Source organism: Falco punctatus (assembly GCF_963210335.1).
Source record: "Falco punctatus genome assembly, chromosome: 7".
Classification (NCBI taxonomy): domain Eukaryota; kingdom Metazoa; phylum Chordata; class Aves; order Falconiformes; family Falconidae; genus Falco; species Falco punctatus.
This window is the reverse complement of record NC_137587.1, coordinates 27,335,266-27,351,083: the sequence shown is the minus strand read 5'-3', so window position 1 is coordinate 27,351,083 and position 15,818 is coordinate 27,335,266. Positions and strand designations below refer to the sequence as shown.

The following is a 15,818-nucleotide window of genomic DNA, read 5'->3' as shown; positions in this document are numbered from 1 at the left end:
GAGAAAGTGATCTTCCTCTTGGAGCATATATAGGTACAGTTGCACCTGCCTCCAGTCAACAATATCCAGCCTTCAAGTAGGCGTGGGAAGGGAATAAAATTTGAAATGCTGTTGGCTCTGCTGACAAAAATTTAACACATTCACTGATTTTTAATAAAAATCTACCCAACAGTAGCAATTGTTTATACTTCTGTCAGGCTTCCTAGATGAACAAAAGTAACTTGCAAGAAAACAAAGGTAAAATTCACATTAGAACTACTCATTTTCAATTATACATAAAAATAATCAGGGATCCTTTTATGAAGTAAAAAGTTACAGTATTAAAAAAGTTACGTTGACATCATAATTTTCACTGTTGCCATACCTGCCCTTGATTTGCATCACTGAAAGAGGGAAAAGATTGAAACAAAAGAGCAAACACGATTAGTTCTTTACAAAATCATTAAGCAGTATGCTTAACACTAAAAGCTGGGGGGTAGGTCCCACGACAGACAGCTGATTTAGTTAACTTTCCCTTATTTCCTTCTGCCACTGAAAAGGAGTCAGGCACAGAGGTGCAGGAGTTTTCCATGGATATGCAGAAAATCACTGTCTGATAAGCAGCATTAAAGGCTTTCCTGCCCCCCAGCTCTGTCTGCTCCTGAGGAAATGTTGCAGACCACCCAGCCCAGATACTTGCAAACGGCGCTTGACATACACATTAGAGGAGAAGCTGTAATTTGTTCATAAACAACTTATTTTATTTCAAATATGTGCCCTTGTTGATTCAACAATGATGTCTGGAGAATCATGTTCTCCACCAACCTAAGAGACAACTGATTTGGAAATCTTCCACCTGACTTTTTTTGCTGATGATAACTTGACACCGCCACCCTCCTCCTCCTTGGCAGCTGAAAGAATGGCTCAGAGTGAGCATAAACTTGCACCTTATTTCAAAATGGCTAGAAATACAGTAACAAAGAATTAGTAAATCAACCACTCAGGGAGGCAGAGGGCTGTGAATATACAGACAAATATAAAACATCTTACTGGGATTTTTGCCAATTTTTTCCCCGCAATTAAGATTAGAAACCACTTTGACTTTAGTGTCCTGCTGTTCCCTCCTCCTCATTCCCTCCTCACCCCCCAACAGAAAGAAACAATTTAAAAAATGCTTGATGTTCCTAATGTTTTTTTATACACATTTAAAATCCTGTCCCCCTCCTTTCAAAAAAGCAGGTAATGTGGTATGGAGTGAACAAGACTGGACAAAGCATGAATTCCACATGGATGAACTGCTGATTACCTCATCTTACTATTTGGTACGGGTCTGTGCTCTGCGTTTCCATTGACCTAGATTATAAGACATGAAGCAAGTTACTTTGGATGCAGATGCCAATCTGAGCATTAAGGAAAAACTAACAGTGCCTGGGTTCTGGTACAGGTGGTCATGGACTCATGGAAATTTCTTGGTTTAATATTTACATGGATGTTTTAAAATTATGGTCTGTGAAATATGTTTTCCAAAGATGTTCCTATATTTGAGAGGAAAAAAAAAGAACCCTTGATCCAAATCCCATCTCTTTTTAAAAGCCTTGTTAAAAATTTTGATTCATCAATTTATCTTAGCACACTTAAAAGCAGAACAGAGAATAATGACATTTATAAAAAAAAAAAAAAAAAGAGAAAGATGCTGATCTCTAAGGAGACCGTCGCTCTTTTTTCATAAGTAAATGACACTGGATGGTGCGGATTCGATTCTTTGCTGGGGCAAACTCTGGCTGAAGTTTTAGTGTTGATTCATACCATTTCATCGCCTTTTCAAACTCTTCCTGTAAAGAAAGAAAGATAGATTATGAAGAGTCAGACTTAAACTGAACATATTTTCTGTGCCTTTCCTGTCCTAAGTAGTTGAATTGTATGGTATGCACAAAAGAAACTGAACCAGTCCTTGTGGTTTAGTATTTTTTTCCTCCCTTCCCCAAATAACTGATATTTTCTTGGGCTAATGACCCAATTCCGCATACTCCATGGAAGGGAGCCAAACCACCGCTGAGCATTTATTGACCAATGTTCTCGCCTCTTCCTTCTAATAGTAGATCTCAGCATTCTTACTGTAAAAGTAACTTTTAAAAACAGATTCAGTCAGACTTTGCTTACATCAAAACTTTGAAATTTTGGACAATGCAAAAACAGGAACTTTGCTTAAAAGCTAGCTTTCTTAGAAGCATCTTGAAATTATTTTTAAAAGACTACTCAAAGCAAATAAAGTAAAAACAAACCAACACCCCCCACCCCAAACTTAAAGAGCATACAATAGCTAGACAATTTCCACTGATAAGCTGGACTCCAGAATGGTATTAGGAAGCATTCATGCTGAAATAACTATTTGTTTATAGCTGAAATCTAATTACCTACGCCACCCTGCTTTTTTATTAAATAGGAAAGCATGTGAACACCCAATTGTGTATTAGAAGAAAAATGAGAGGGGAGAAGACCCAAAAGTTGCTCACTTTTTCAGTCACTTTCAACACTGTTTTTGTTCTCTTAAGTTCCTTCTCTTGGTAACTTTATGTTTACAATAGAGACAATATTCATTTCTAGCCACATTAGAAAAGCTAACTAGATGAATGTGAGTTGTAAAGTCTTGATTTTTTTAAAAAAAGTGTATTTTAATATAGTTTCAACAAGAATTATATAGAAAATTCCTTATTAGTTTGTGGGAGCACTGACAAACAGCAATGAAAACAAGAATCAGATTTTTTCCATTTTTAGAAGCAATCATTTACACCTGATGTAATCTGATATTATTTTGATGTTCCTTTGGATTCCCGCATTGATAGTTTCTATAGCATTTATCCAAAGTTCTCAGTCCTTAACGTGGCCAACTGTTTCCCCTTTGTAAGGCAACTTAATGGAAAATTTTGCAAATAAAGGAGTGTTGGCCTCGATAATGTTAAACTATTAATTAGCATGATATCTTCTACAACCTATTGGCCAGTCAGCTCTCAAATACAGCAGGTTAAATATCATGTAATAAACCAACTCGTCTTTATGTTTGTATAATTTGATCCAGAAGATAAACTTTGTCCTGTTGCTACAGTAAGTTCTTACAATGAATATAGGGCTTCACTGAGAAATCTCTCAGACTCAGGGAGAATGAAGTTATTCTTAGGTGCTGTACTGACTTTAAAAAGACATTGCCAACTCAAGTATCAAACATCTACTTCCTTTGTTTCAAACAACTGTCCGAACTAATACCTTAACAGAACAAACTCATGCCTTTCTTCAGTTTGCTTCCATTGTGTGTTTGATGGCACTGTGCATTTCAACTCTTCTCAACCCTGACAGCCACAATACATGATGACCTGCTCAACTTGCCCTGTTATTTCCATGATCCCCTCAATAACAGAAGCAAAACAGCACGGACAAATCTATGACAGGTGATGAAAATGGTCAGGGATACATATACTTTTGACAAACAAATATATCAACTATGTCTCAGTTTAAGGGTGCCTCTTTTACCCTTTAAATACACTGACCCTGTTACAGGTAAGGATGAAATACACAAGACAAGAATACAGCATTAATAGGATAACAGGAATAAGTATTTTGCGTTCAGAGTAAGCACTGAAAGCTAAATTGCAGATTAGAATACATAGCCCATATAAAGAAACTTAAGTTCAATCTGTAAATTATTCTGAGAGTTGATAATCCAGATATCGAAATTAAACTTCCCTTGTGTTTGTTCAACACAACTGTAAACTGGGTTTTATTTATTAGGTTATGCTCAGCTCTTTGGGACAGACCCAATTTATCATTGATTTTCCAGTATTATAAAAATACCCTGTGTTTAGATGGGCAGCCAACCCAAATTATCAATTGTTTGCTACTGTCTTAACAAAGCTTTGTAGACAGTGTTCTAAAGCCAGCTTATAAAAATGTTGGCCTTCAAGCACTAAATGAGTAGTAAGAGTGAAATGGGTAATGAGAGTTTTGGCATTGAAAAAACATTCTTCTTGCTGAAAGATTTCTTGAATGCTGCTCCTTCAAAATTATTTGTGAGAATAAGATTTTTATATACATAAATATACTTTACCAACAGACATAACCAAGTGACAGCACACTCACCATTGCTACGTAGACATTTGCCAGTGTGAAGTGATTAACCACAAAGTGTGGTGCTATTTCCACTGCCATGGTGGCCACAATGATGGCATCATTCCAGAGTTTTGCGTTGTGGAAGATGTTTGCTAGGCTTATTAATGGTACATCCTGGAAGAGGAAAGCAAGCGATAAACAGTGAGGTTCCTTCCATTGAAATTGTCTCAGGATCAGCAAGACAAACAGAAGACTCCACAACCTGGCCACTCTCACCTGGTTACTATTCACTACTGGTGACTTTGAAAGTGATATGCCAGACCTATTTTACTATGAAAGGGCATTTGGACCCGAGTTATAAACAAACCCCCCTCACATACACACATCTGCTCACAATAGCAACAAACACTACTGTTGCATAGACAATTCAAAGATTAACTCACTTAAGTGGTCCTGTAGTATGCACATTTATTTTTCAGATGCTCTTAACACTAGTTTTCTCCCCAAAGATGAGATGCATTCTCAGAGACAAGATAAGCTGTTTTGTTTGAGCACCTTCCTTCAGCTCTTTCATAGATGGGAAAGGAATACTAACAAAAGAGGACAGCAGAGAAGAAAAAAAAGGGTCTAACCATTACTGCAACTGATGCACTGTTTTTTATCCTGCCTCTGCCACCGAACTCCTATATGATGCTGGGTAACAGCTATAAATAAAGTTTTCTCAGCTAGTTACTGATGGTATGGGTTTTTATTTCCTGCATTTCCAGACTATGACCTTGTCTGACTAAGAAAACTGTCGAGCCCTGTCTGCAGTAACAAACTCTCTGGGAGCTGGGCTTCACACCTTCAAGGGACAAAATACTGCTTAGCAGCAAGTCTTACGTTCCCTCAACAGGACAATAAAAAAATCTGGATGTATTTGATCCCTGCCTCGTTGACCTCCACAAAGCAAGGAGTACATCTGGTGGATAAGTCTTCATGTTTGTAAAGCAGATACTATAGAAGTCAGAACCACAAAAGACAACCGCAGGAAAATTAATTACCTTTTATTTACAACAGAAAAGGCATGAGAAAGTAGCTAGAGTGCATAAAACCAAAAAGGAGGATACATCAAAATACTAAATAGCTGTTAATTCAGTGCTGACTCCCACTGAGTTCAAGTTGCAGCCGTATCTGCAACTTTACCCACAAGTTTTCTGTGACAAGACCCAGTTTTCTTTGGAAGCAGCTTCAGTACGGAGGACAAAAACAAGGCACAGATTCGGAGCCTGCCAGACCCAAGCAACACGGGATCACATTTCTAGAGAACGGCACTACTACACCATAATCTTGTCAAATTGTAGTTTCCAGACCATACTCTGACCCTTACAAGTCACGCGGCTGAGGGCTCCATTTCTGAGGAACAATCCCCAGTTACAAAGACAGGAAAACAAGCAAGAGCTGCTTGTGTTAGACTGTGGTTCCAACCTCGTTTTAAAAGGACAAGTGCAAAGAGACAGAATTACGGGAGACATAGATACAAAGGATGCACAGCAGGGATGCGCATGTCTTAGTTGAGGCATTTCTACTCTTAATGGTTAAATCCTCCTAATAATATCCTGAGAGTGTAAATTACTTTGTCTCCTGATTTTCAGAGAACCATTTAAGACCAAGATTCAAAAAGAAGTATACATTTTGCAATGCTGTGCAATTTGTTGCTCAGGTCCCAAAGCGAAATTTACAACGTTGAGTGAGGAAACTATATTACATGTATCAGTTTGCAAGGGGGAGACTGGTGTGTAAGAACAGACATCATAATGCTCAGCATACCGTGCGACACAAAGCACTTCAGTCAAATGAAGCACGAAACACAAGATTATGGCCAAAGTACTGTCTTCTTTTGGAGTAAAGCACAGAACTGCTGCACAAAGTCAGGCACTAGTATCCTCCTGAGATTCACAGCCCGAACACTTAAGATTTAAGCATTTAAGTTATTCCTTTAGATATCACCTTCTCCCCTCTTATAAAAGCAAAACCAGAAGATAAACTCCCCTCTTTAAAAGCATAACCAGAAAATACACTCCCCACATCCTAGGTTAGAAGACTTGTCCAGACAAAGGCTGATGAAGATTCAGAAGTCCTATGTAACGAGGAAGTTCAAGCCCATGTTGCTCAGAGAGGTGCAACACCCAGCGAGCTGCAGGAAATTCCACTGAACCTCTTTTGCAGTTGTCTTTTTTTTATAATTCTTTTTCGAAAAGAGACAGTCTAAACAGGTGATGAAAGTCGTGAGGTTTCACCACAACTAGCTAGTATCTAATACATTATAAACGCTTGATACACACAGTGTTTGCCTTAACGATAGTCTGTGAAAGCTCTATTGTGACAAGGAAAACATTATTTCGTCTGAGCAGCGGGCACATGTGCACACACCTTCATGTGATGGGGTGCATAGTGCAGTGCTTGCCGTAAGCAATCAATTGCCTTCTTTCCTTGGCCTTTCACCCTCCAGTAAAGAGCTGCCATGCTAGAGAGGACCCATGAAGTCTGATTCTGGCAAAAGAAGAAAACAAAAACCAGTCATGTAAACACCTGTAGTGAAGAGTCTTCCCATCTTTCATTCTTCTTTATTTGTGAGTAGAGGGTGTTACACTTAAAAATAGCATTGAACTACTTTAAAGCAGCAAAAAGTTTATCTAACAATGTATATGAAATAGTCAGGTAAATGAGATTGCCAAATGCAACATTATCTTCTCAAGGAAGGAAGAGCAGTTAAATAGCTTTGAACAGGAACAACAGCTTCTAACCACTTATCTGATGTTGAGCGTTTAGATGCGTATACACATTACTCAACGTAAAGCAAAAAATGTAGCTGAGTTAGCTGACTGGACTCATAGGCTCTCTGTAGTCACTGGAAAGAGAAAGGATGCTCTGGGATGCAGCTCAGCGCAGAAGCCTGACAAGCCTAGCTGATTAAGTGGTGCCTCTAGCTGGCTGACTCCCATGTCACGTGTTAGAAAGAAAAATACTATGTGCTTGAATTCTGTGGACTGAGATACACTAAATGAATGTTTATGCTCACATATGCAATTAGATAAGTAGCCATCTTGACTTGTTTGATTAGCTCTTGTGAATACTAAATGAGACTGGTAGACAGAACAACCACACTATGTTTCCAAGGCAGCTAGCCTTACTGAGAGTTTTCTTTTCTGGTCTCAGCCGTTTAATTTTCAGCTTATTTGGATAAAGCTTGCAGAGGGAACTGTAGCATATAAGAGAAAATGTTAGTATACATCTAAAGTAAAAAGAAACTAAGTCTTGTAACATAAGCATAAGAGTAACGTCTTTCCTTTCTGGGAATGACAAAGCTACATTGGCTTTAGTTTCAAAGCACAGTAAGTTCCTTAGCTTTCAGTCGAATAGGCTAGCGGCATCGAACTGTTTTGGCTGAGACCTCTTTTCTATAGCAGTTTGGGATATCCTCCCCACTAGCTGTAAACATGTAACACAAATCCCTGCATTCCTATCTACCTTGCAGAGCCTCAGCTGAGGTCCTCAGTAGCCTAATCTAGCTAGAAAGCTCGACTTTCTCTGGGGAGAACAGCAAATGCCAGGAGCATGCCTGGAGTGTTGAGCCATGGCTTAATCCAACTTCCCATAAGCTCCAAGTCAGTGCAGCACAAAAAGCAAGAGTACCACCGAGAACTGTTGAAACAGTTTCATATATATCAGCAACCAGCGATACTACTCACTACAGGGCTGGAAACACTGGGAAAATTTGACAAAATTCAGTTTTAGTAGAGATAATGCTACACAGTGTAAGCACAGGATATAGCCCCACAAAACAGCTGTGAGGGCATTACAGATGCTGAATAGACACAAATCCCTAGTTCAAGTACTAATATGTTCCTTGACTAGGATTTCAGACAAATGGTTCGAGACTGGATTGACCACTATGTCAGTCACGAGGGGTAAAGCCCAGACTTCTCATTTTTCTCATACCTTTTCCAAAGCTTTGGCTATTCGAGTACCAACTTGTTCTAACGACTGTGGTGAGTACTGGTCTTTGCCAAGATTCTGTAGCACCTGCAGAAGAGGAAGAAGAATGGAACCAGGTAAGAAATGTCCCTCTCTTGTTGGTTGCTTTTTTTCTCCAGCCTTTTACAAATGCTGTAACCTGTTCCAACCTAAACATCACAGTCTATCTTGAGTTAATACCATCTATACGATCACACAGGGTTATAATTCCATAGCACTGAACACTGAGAATGCTACAAGTTTTACGTATGCTCAGTTGGACTGTTCTTTCACTAATTCAACCATCGAGAGCTATAAATACAAAGACACTAATAGCGCTTTAGGACTTCCCTCAGGCCATATCATAGGTGGCTGGGAAGACATTCTGGTAAAATACAGCTTTCAGCTTGCATTGCTCTTACAGTTTTATCCAGGCACTCACACACTGCATCTTGAATCGGCCATGGTACAGCCGTTTTTGTGTGACAGCCTTCATCTCTGGCATACCTCTTTCAGCTGACTTTCTCCAGTGTAATGCAAGCTGGCCCGACTAGAGACACCTTGCAGGTGGTCCAAAGTATGCATACTGGCTGGTAGGTTTGGGTTGCAAAGGGGCTCCATGGCTGGCTCTTGCAGCTGTGTAGCAAAATCAATGTGTTCTGTAATGCTACAAAGGTCATAAAACAAGTTGAATCAGTCAGGAGAAGAAAACAGAATAGTCACTACAAAGTTCTCTAGTGAGCATAAACTGCCAGAAACTGCCCAGAAACTGGCAGAATCTCATCTGAATAGATCAAGAAGCAAGAGAAACTGGATCTTCTGTCAGCACATGCACTGTTCTTTGCAAGTCTATTGATGAAATACCACATAATGTTTTCAAACTTCTTTGAAATCCTGGCAGTTCTTTCTCACTCTGAATACTGAAATCTTCAGTTTATGCACACCGAAGGCCATGTAACTGTCTTGCTTTGTGTGAGTAACTTATTTAAGGTTCACATACAAGATACTTACTCAATGTTTTTAGCAGAAACAGCCAGCCATGTGCTGGCTACAGTTGTAAGCTCTACCCTACGGAGTTTCAGGCATTCATCAGGACTTGGCCAGCCGAGGCTACGATAATCCCGCCGTTTTCCTTCAGAAAAGGAAGGCAAAAAAAGAAAAAAAATCCACAAACTGTCTGGAAGCAGAAAGACATTCTACTTCAGTACGATGATCTACCAGTGGATACATTCCCTGTGTTATAAAGGTTACAATCCTGCAGCCAGATTTAACATTCCTGAACCTAAATGGACTAAACTGAACTTGTAGCATCCAAAGATAGGACTGGATCCTATGCAAGACAGATCAGGAGGTGGAGTTGTACAACTTATTTCATTACACTTTTTCAACAGCTATGGATTAAGAACAATTGCCGCTCTTGTTTACAGGTAATGTCTCTGCTTAAATGTCCTTAAAGAAGTTCATAAGTGAGTCATCATTTATGTTCTACAGCTACAGTAAAAACTAATAAAAGTTGATTGCTCCATCTTCTGACAATCCCAGGTGAAAAATATACTGCAGTTTCTTTTCAATTAGTCGTTTAAGACAGACAGTGGCTTTTACTGCATTCTTACACTCAAGATAGCAACATTTCTGAAGCTATTACACAATTACACTTCAGCCCTCCCATTTTGCAGAAAAGTTAACCGAGGCAGGGAAAGGTTAAATAACTTGCTTTACATTAACAAATAGACCACTGGGAGAACCTCTGAACCAAAGCCTAGTTAAATCTTTTCCTTACATTTGGTGGATACTGTACCAAGTCCTAGGAATCCAGCTTGTGTTAACTGTGAAACATCCAAACTGTTTGGAACCTAAGGAAAATTCACTGTAGCCGTATATTTGCACAGTGGAAGCCAAGTTTAACAATAAGCCTGTCTATCGCACCAGCTACATAGAAACTAATACTGAAATACTGTCCAACTACCTGAAATTTTGCCAACTTGGATGCAAATCCTATTTACCATCCAAAGTACAGTAAACTGCTTCACCATAATTTTGCAAAGTAACGCTGAAATCTGTAATACTGTGTCTTTTGTAAAGTATTCTGATTAAAGGAAAATAAACGTCAAGAAACACTGGGAAACTTCAGAGGGGAATGACCAGTTCTCATCACCACCACTGTGAACCATCTGATTGTGAGTTCTTATTTGCACGAACGGCAAAAGATAGTGAGAGGTATGGCAACACCAGACAGGGACAGGCCAGTAGTCTGAGAGGTGGTCAGACACAACTCAGCTACCATCATTTCCCTGTTCTACCAGAAAGCCTCCAGGTGACCACCAGTACATTATTTAAGCTTTTGATGATTTAGCTCTTGCAAAGACAATGTCAGCAGATCCTGGCTCACAGAAGTGTTAGGAAAATAACTACTTTACAGTTGAGGGATGCTCTGTATTAAAATCACAAAAGCAGCTCAGAGGGAGAGAAGATACACCAAGGAAAGGACAGGTGTGTACTCACAAATGATAGTCTGTTTTCATGTAATCCATCCCCCCTCCATTTAAATATTCAATTCAATAACTTATATTTGTCAGTTGCTAAAAAAGAAGTTTGTTAAAAATTTAATACAAAAACACTCAAAATGTGAAATTACTTTCCAGGTCATCAAATTGTCATGGACTAAAATGTATTGGAGAACACACCTCTGCTTACACATCAGCCCTAGAACATTAAGATTTTAGCTCCACTGAAATCAAGGCAAGACAAAAAATATGGGGCCCAATTACTGTGGTTCTCTTCTTTGGCTTCATTAGGTTCCAGCAGCTTTAAATTTCTTCACAAGCAATCACGTGCTGATGATTTCTGTCCACCTGAATGCACCAGTGGAACTAGCCTGCACCACACTGATAGACCACTTCCCAATTCCTGTTACTCAACTAGCAAAAACTCCATCTCTCTCTCCAACTCTCCTTATTTATGTTGGTACAAAACTCTGCTGTATCTCCAGTCTTCTGGAAGACAGTCCCTAAGTTTCCTCTTATAATATCACCAAGCCAATTACAGCATGACACTGAAATTTTCAATTTATTTTCATTAGACCAAGCTTTCTGTTTCTGAGTTGTGTGTTTCATGTACAGCCAGTAATCAATTCCAGCTGTCATCCTGCATTTGTCTTCGAGGGGGTGTGTCTCGTCTGATAAACTAACTTCTCTGCTCATGCAGTTTTAAAGAAAAAGATCATTTAAACCCCATCTCTCTTTTACTACTTCCACTCACAGTATCTACCTCTTTCATTATCCATTCTTACCACCTTATCGCCAGAAGTTCTGGGAATTATCTGCTGAATGAACACTTTAGGTTAAAGTTATGTTGCACTTCATGAAGAAGGTGCAGATAGAAGACATTTCTAATTTTATTACATACTCATCTAGAAGGCACATTTCACTACATAGTCTTTTTGACTCATTTATGGTAATAAACTAGCGTAATACAAAAGCTGCAAATGACTTGCTTTCTGTATAAGCAGCAGGTTACCTATTGGTCCAGGAGAAGGTATCTTTGGTCCACTGATCTCCAGGGCAGCTTGGTAAAAGTTTTCGTTTTCTCCATTAGTCCCTTCTTCCCCATTTCTCCCAACTGGCTCCTGGAGATCCAAGCTTTCAGCTTTTGGTTTCTTTAAACGTTTGACCTGAAAAGTGATCTACCAAAAGAACAGCATTAGCAAGATTAACAGTAAGAAACACCATGATTATTATCAGCTCCAATACACTACTTGTTTTAGCCCAAAGATTCAATTTCAAAGATGTTACAGATGAGATCTTTCTCTCTCTCCCTCCTTCCCATCCCAACCCATTCTCTAAGCCTGCTCACTTTCACTGCATCACACCGTGCAAACAAAGCACACAACTTCAAATCTCCAACACAGGAGAAAATCAACTCAACTGCTGGAGAACTGAAAGGCATTTTTCATTACACATTTTGTTTTTACATGATGACAACAGATATTTAATTGTTTTTATGTTACCAGAACTTTTGGTTAGGAGCTGTTCTCCTTTATAACTGTGAGCAAGAAGTTTGAAGGCAACCAGCATCATTCCACACCTAAGCTTTTGCTCCTGATAATCAAGACTTTATGATGTCAGTTTCAGTGATGCAGAGGCCTCTGCTTTAGAAAATGGATCCAAACAGCTTATTCATTTCACGTAATCCATGGACCAGCTCTTTTAGGCCCACAGGCAAAGCTCCTAGACATAGACTGGTGTTAAACCCCCTGAACTGTCTTCATCTTTCCCTCCTCCACAATAGTAACTTGGTACAAGACTTCAGTAAACTCATCCAAACTTACCCATTCAGCTTCATCATCATCACCACAGTCCCCAAAACAGGAGCTAGCCAGTCTGTCCTGAGATCCCTTCTTTAGGACCCGGATTCCCTGCAAGTCCATCCGACGGCCTTTTACCTCCAGTGCCCCTTCAAAAGCTTCCTGAGGCCAAGAGTTTTCAAACTCATCCACCAAAGCCAGCATCTCTTCAGACATCTGATCATCTTCTAAACCCTCCATTCCTTCCGAACCATTGCTTTCTGCAGTAACTGCATCTAAGAGGGAATATCATAAAAACCTCAAAAAATATTTTCCTGGTGCTTCCACAAATCATATAAAAAGGATCTTTTTTCTGTGACCTGACTTTTCTACTTGCACAAACCAAATATCACTGACTACTCACTGCACGCTGCAAGTGGAGAGGGAGGCTGGAGAATGCAGACTTCCCCACTGCAAATAAGCATCAACTGTTGCTTCAAAAATCAACACCTCTAGAGCACTTTCATCAGCTTTCTTTCCAAATCAGAGCTCTGCCTGTTTGAGGGAGTAAACAGGTGGTGTCTTTCTCTACATATGTGCATTAAACACTGAAAAAACCCTCTCTGTATCTTAACCATAGACACTCTTTTTCTTCCCTTCTGTCCAGCACAGCTAATACATAATTCACCTGAGGTCCAACTAAAATGAGTTTGTAGACTCTTGCAAGAAACTACATCCTTTACCTTGGAAAACGTCTAAACCTTAATTTAATTTTTTTTCTTTATTGAATGCATTTTGATGTTATACTTGGAGAAGAACAGTGAACAGAATGAAACTGGTTTTAAGGGTTAATCGTCACCTTACAGTCAGAGCAGGTGAAAATATAGTTTCTTGGAAGAAGACAGATAGCTCTTCCAAAAAATCTAGAAACCAATTAATTTTCCAGCATTGTTTTTGTTGGTAAGGTTGGCTTACTTTCCAGTCTCAAGAAGGAGGAATCCCTTGCTGAACTCTCAGTAAGGACTTCTGGATCCTCTGTACCTCCCTCAGACTGTCCTTCTGCCACTGCTGTAACTGACTCATAGTGGTCATCAAAGTATTTCTCCTTGTCGTGACTGCCATCTGGATTTTTCTCATGACAGTGGCCTGAAAAAGAGAAATTTACTGATACATGATATAAAACTGCTCCTCCGGGACAGAAGCACAGAAGTTGCACTGCAGAAACTACAGTCTTCCAGTTTTCTCTGCATGGATTAACAGAATAATTCGACAAGGTATCAAAGGCTGCATTGCATGATTAAAAAAAGCTGATCTGCCTCTTGACAAGGCCAATCATCTAAAAAAGTTACAGGGAACGATGTTATTAGGTATATACTGTGAACAACTAATGAAAGAATAATCAGTTATCTTTTGGGGGAAGGCTGCATAGTACACAGGAAATGACTGTGTGCTGGTAGCCACTCCCCATGAGCATCCCCCAGACATATTTCTACTGGTAACACACCACACGTGGGGGTTGCCTGCTGTACAAACTGCACTTAGACACCATCATGCTCACCATGCTCACATGCAAGAGAAAAAGGGCCAAGGCAGGATATGGGATTGCCAGGCTCTGACCTTCTGTGCCAGCCACAGACAACACACAGGTAAGACTAGCTTGTTAAATAGACAGGCAAGAGCTACGAGTATTAATCTGTGCCGAAAATCAGATGTTTGTTCAGCTGAAAATTTAACGTCTATAATTCCATGGTCAGGTTACAGGCTCACATTCCACCCAATGCAAAGACCTAGGAATAACATTGGAAAAATCCAAATGTAGAACCAATAATGAGCAGGTAAAAAAAACACCCAAAAAACTGACTGTGCAAACTTTCAACACTAGCCTTTGAGCACACTTCAGTGGGATTCTGTTAAGCTCTCAGAGAGTTTAAAGGGTAGCCACCTCCAACTTCACAGCAATATTTTTAATCTCAAATAAGTTTTAACTAGAGATCTCAGATTTTCTAACAATAACCACTTGCCAGTCTTCCAGGGCAAGAAGTGTTTGGAGAGCTGCTCCTCGGCCAGCCCCCAGAGCCACAGAGGCAGGGACAGGCCTCTCCACTGGCATGGTAGGCTGGGAGCTGCCTTGAGCCCCACCGCACGGCTCCGAGCCTGAGACATGGACCGGGGCATCTGCCTCCCATCGCATGGGAAGCCTGTTACCACAGACAAAAACATAATCCATGTACCAAGCTGCTCTCTCAGACCCCTCCCCCTCCTTTATTTCAATCACTTGTGAGTGAAAATAGCATACATACACGAATGAATTAAGCAGCACATAGCGCATCAAAGAAAGCTTAAATTAAATGCAAGATTCTCAAGTACGTTCCCCATTCTACCCTCATGAATGCAAATTGTATTGCTCCATGCATATGGAAAGCATTATTTTTTTCAGCTGGCAGCACGAAATATGAAGAGTATGAATCAAGCAGATCAGTGACTCCTTTCTTCTCCACACAATGATGCCGTGTTACAAAAGAATATTTTTAGGTCACGCACTTTCATCAGGCCAGCGGGCCGAGAGGATGGCTGTAACTCTTGTGTAAGGGCAACTTGTTCCACCACTTTCAGCAAAACAAAACCATGCTCTTTGCTGTATGCTCGCCACTTTTGTGCCTGTGAGCACTCAGGTGGCATCTCTGGAGGAGAAACAGGCCAGTATTTTCTGGAGGCTGCTGCGCGTCACCAAAATCAAACTATATTCATAAACCCTCTGTGAAAACTATTCCTTGCCCTACCTTTTCTGCTGCATATAAAAAGTTAAACATCGTTTTATGAGCAAATATATAAACCAGAAGCAGTTAACTTCATAAACTCTTCTAACATGTCATTCAGTTATACTCTGCCTTTACCGCTCTGTCATTGACTCTTTCTGGAATCCCCTCCCCACCTCCCTCATGCTGCCAACAAAAAAATAATTGGTTTCATTAAAAAAATGTAACATAACCACTTCACTATATGGATATCCTAATTTTTAATTTATGAGAACTGGTGTGCACAGAACCCTAAAGCTGGAACTAGTCCCCCTGCCTGACATCAAACCAGCCTGGTTTCAATGCAAGGTGCTTCTCAGTAATGTGATGATCACCATTCCCTCTGCTGAAAGTCAACTCATCATTAGTATAAACAAAAAGCAAAGGGAATGCAAAACAGACAGCTGTTTTTAATTATAAATAAAAATGTCAAAAAGATAAAAAAAGCTGGAAATAGCAAGCAGGAGGAAAACAACACGATGGGACTTAAAATTCTACTTAAGACCAACTCTGTTAGCATTAATTTATAAACACTGACAGCTAAAAACAGACTGGATGAGAGTACTGGCTTTCTTGGGATCTGAGAGCTGCTATATATAGAATCCTGAGTGGCCTAATTTTTTCTGAATTGCTGTTTTCAGTTGTCTTGACGTTGCTGGAAGGAA

At 39.8% G+C, this 15,818-nt stretch overlaps 1 protein-coding gene across 2 annotated transcripts in view; it reads right to left on the bottom strand.

Moving 5' to 3' along the window:
- Window positions 1-718: 718 nt before the first annotated feature.
- The window catches only part of TTC17 (tetratricopeptide repeat domain 17), a 59,737-nt gene continuing 44,637 nt past the window's right edge, over window positions 719-15,818 (bottom strand). For both annotated transcript variants that reach the window (XM_080394240.1, XM_080394239.1), the window contains 9 exons: window positions 13,334-13,504; window positions 12,404-12,654; window positions 11,593-11,758; window positions 9,088-9,208; window positions 8,584-8,743; window positions 8,062-8,145; window positions 6,493-6,612; window positions 4,111-4,254; window positions 719-1,811 (listed from right to left, as the gene is read on the bottom strand). In XM_080394240.1, the coding sequence (XP_080250366.1) occupies window positions 1,680-1,811; window positions 4,111-4,254; window positions 6,493-6,612; window positions 8,062-8,145; window positions 8,584-8,743; window positions 9,088-9,208; window positions 11,593-11,758; window positions 12,404-12,654; window positions 13,334-13,504 (1,349 nt within the window). In that variant the 3' untranslated portion in view covers window positions 719-1,679. The remainder of the gene's footprint in view (window positions 1,812-4,110; window positions 4,255-6,492; window positions 6,613-8,061; window positions 8,146-8,583; window positions 8,744-9,087; window positions 9,209-11,592; window positions 11,759-12,403; window positions 12,655-13,333; window positions 13,505-15,818) is intronic.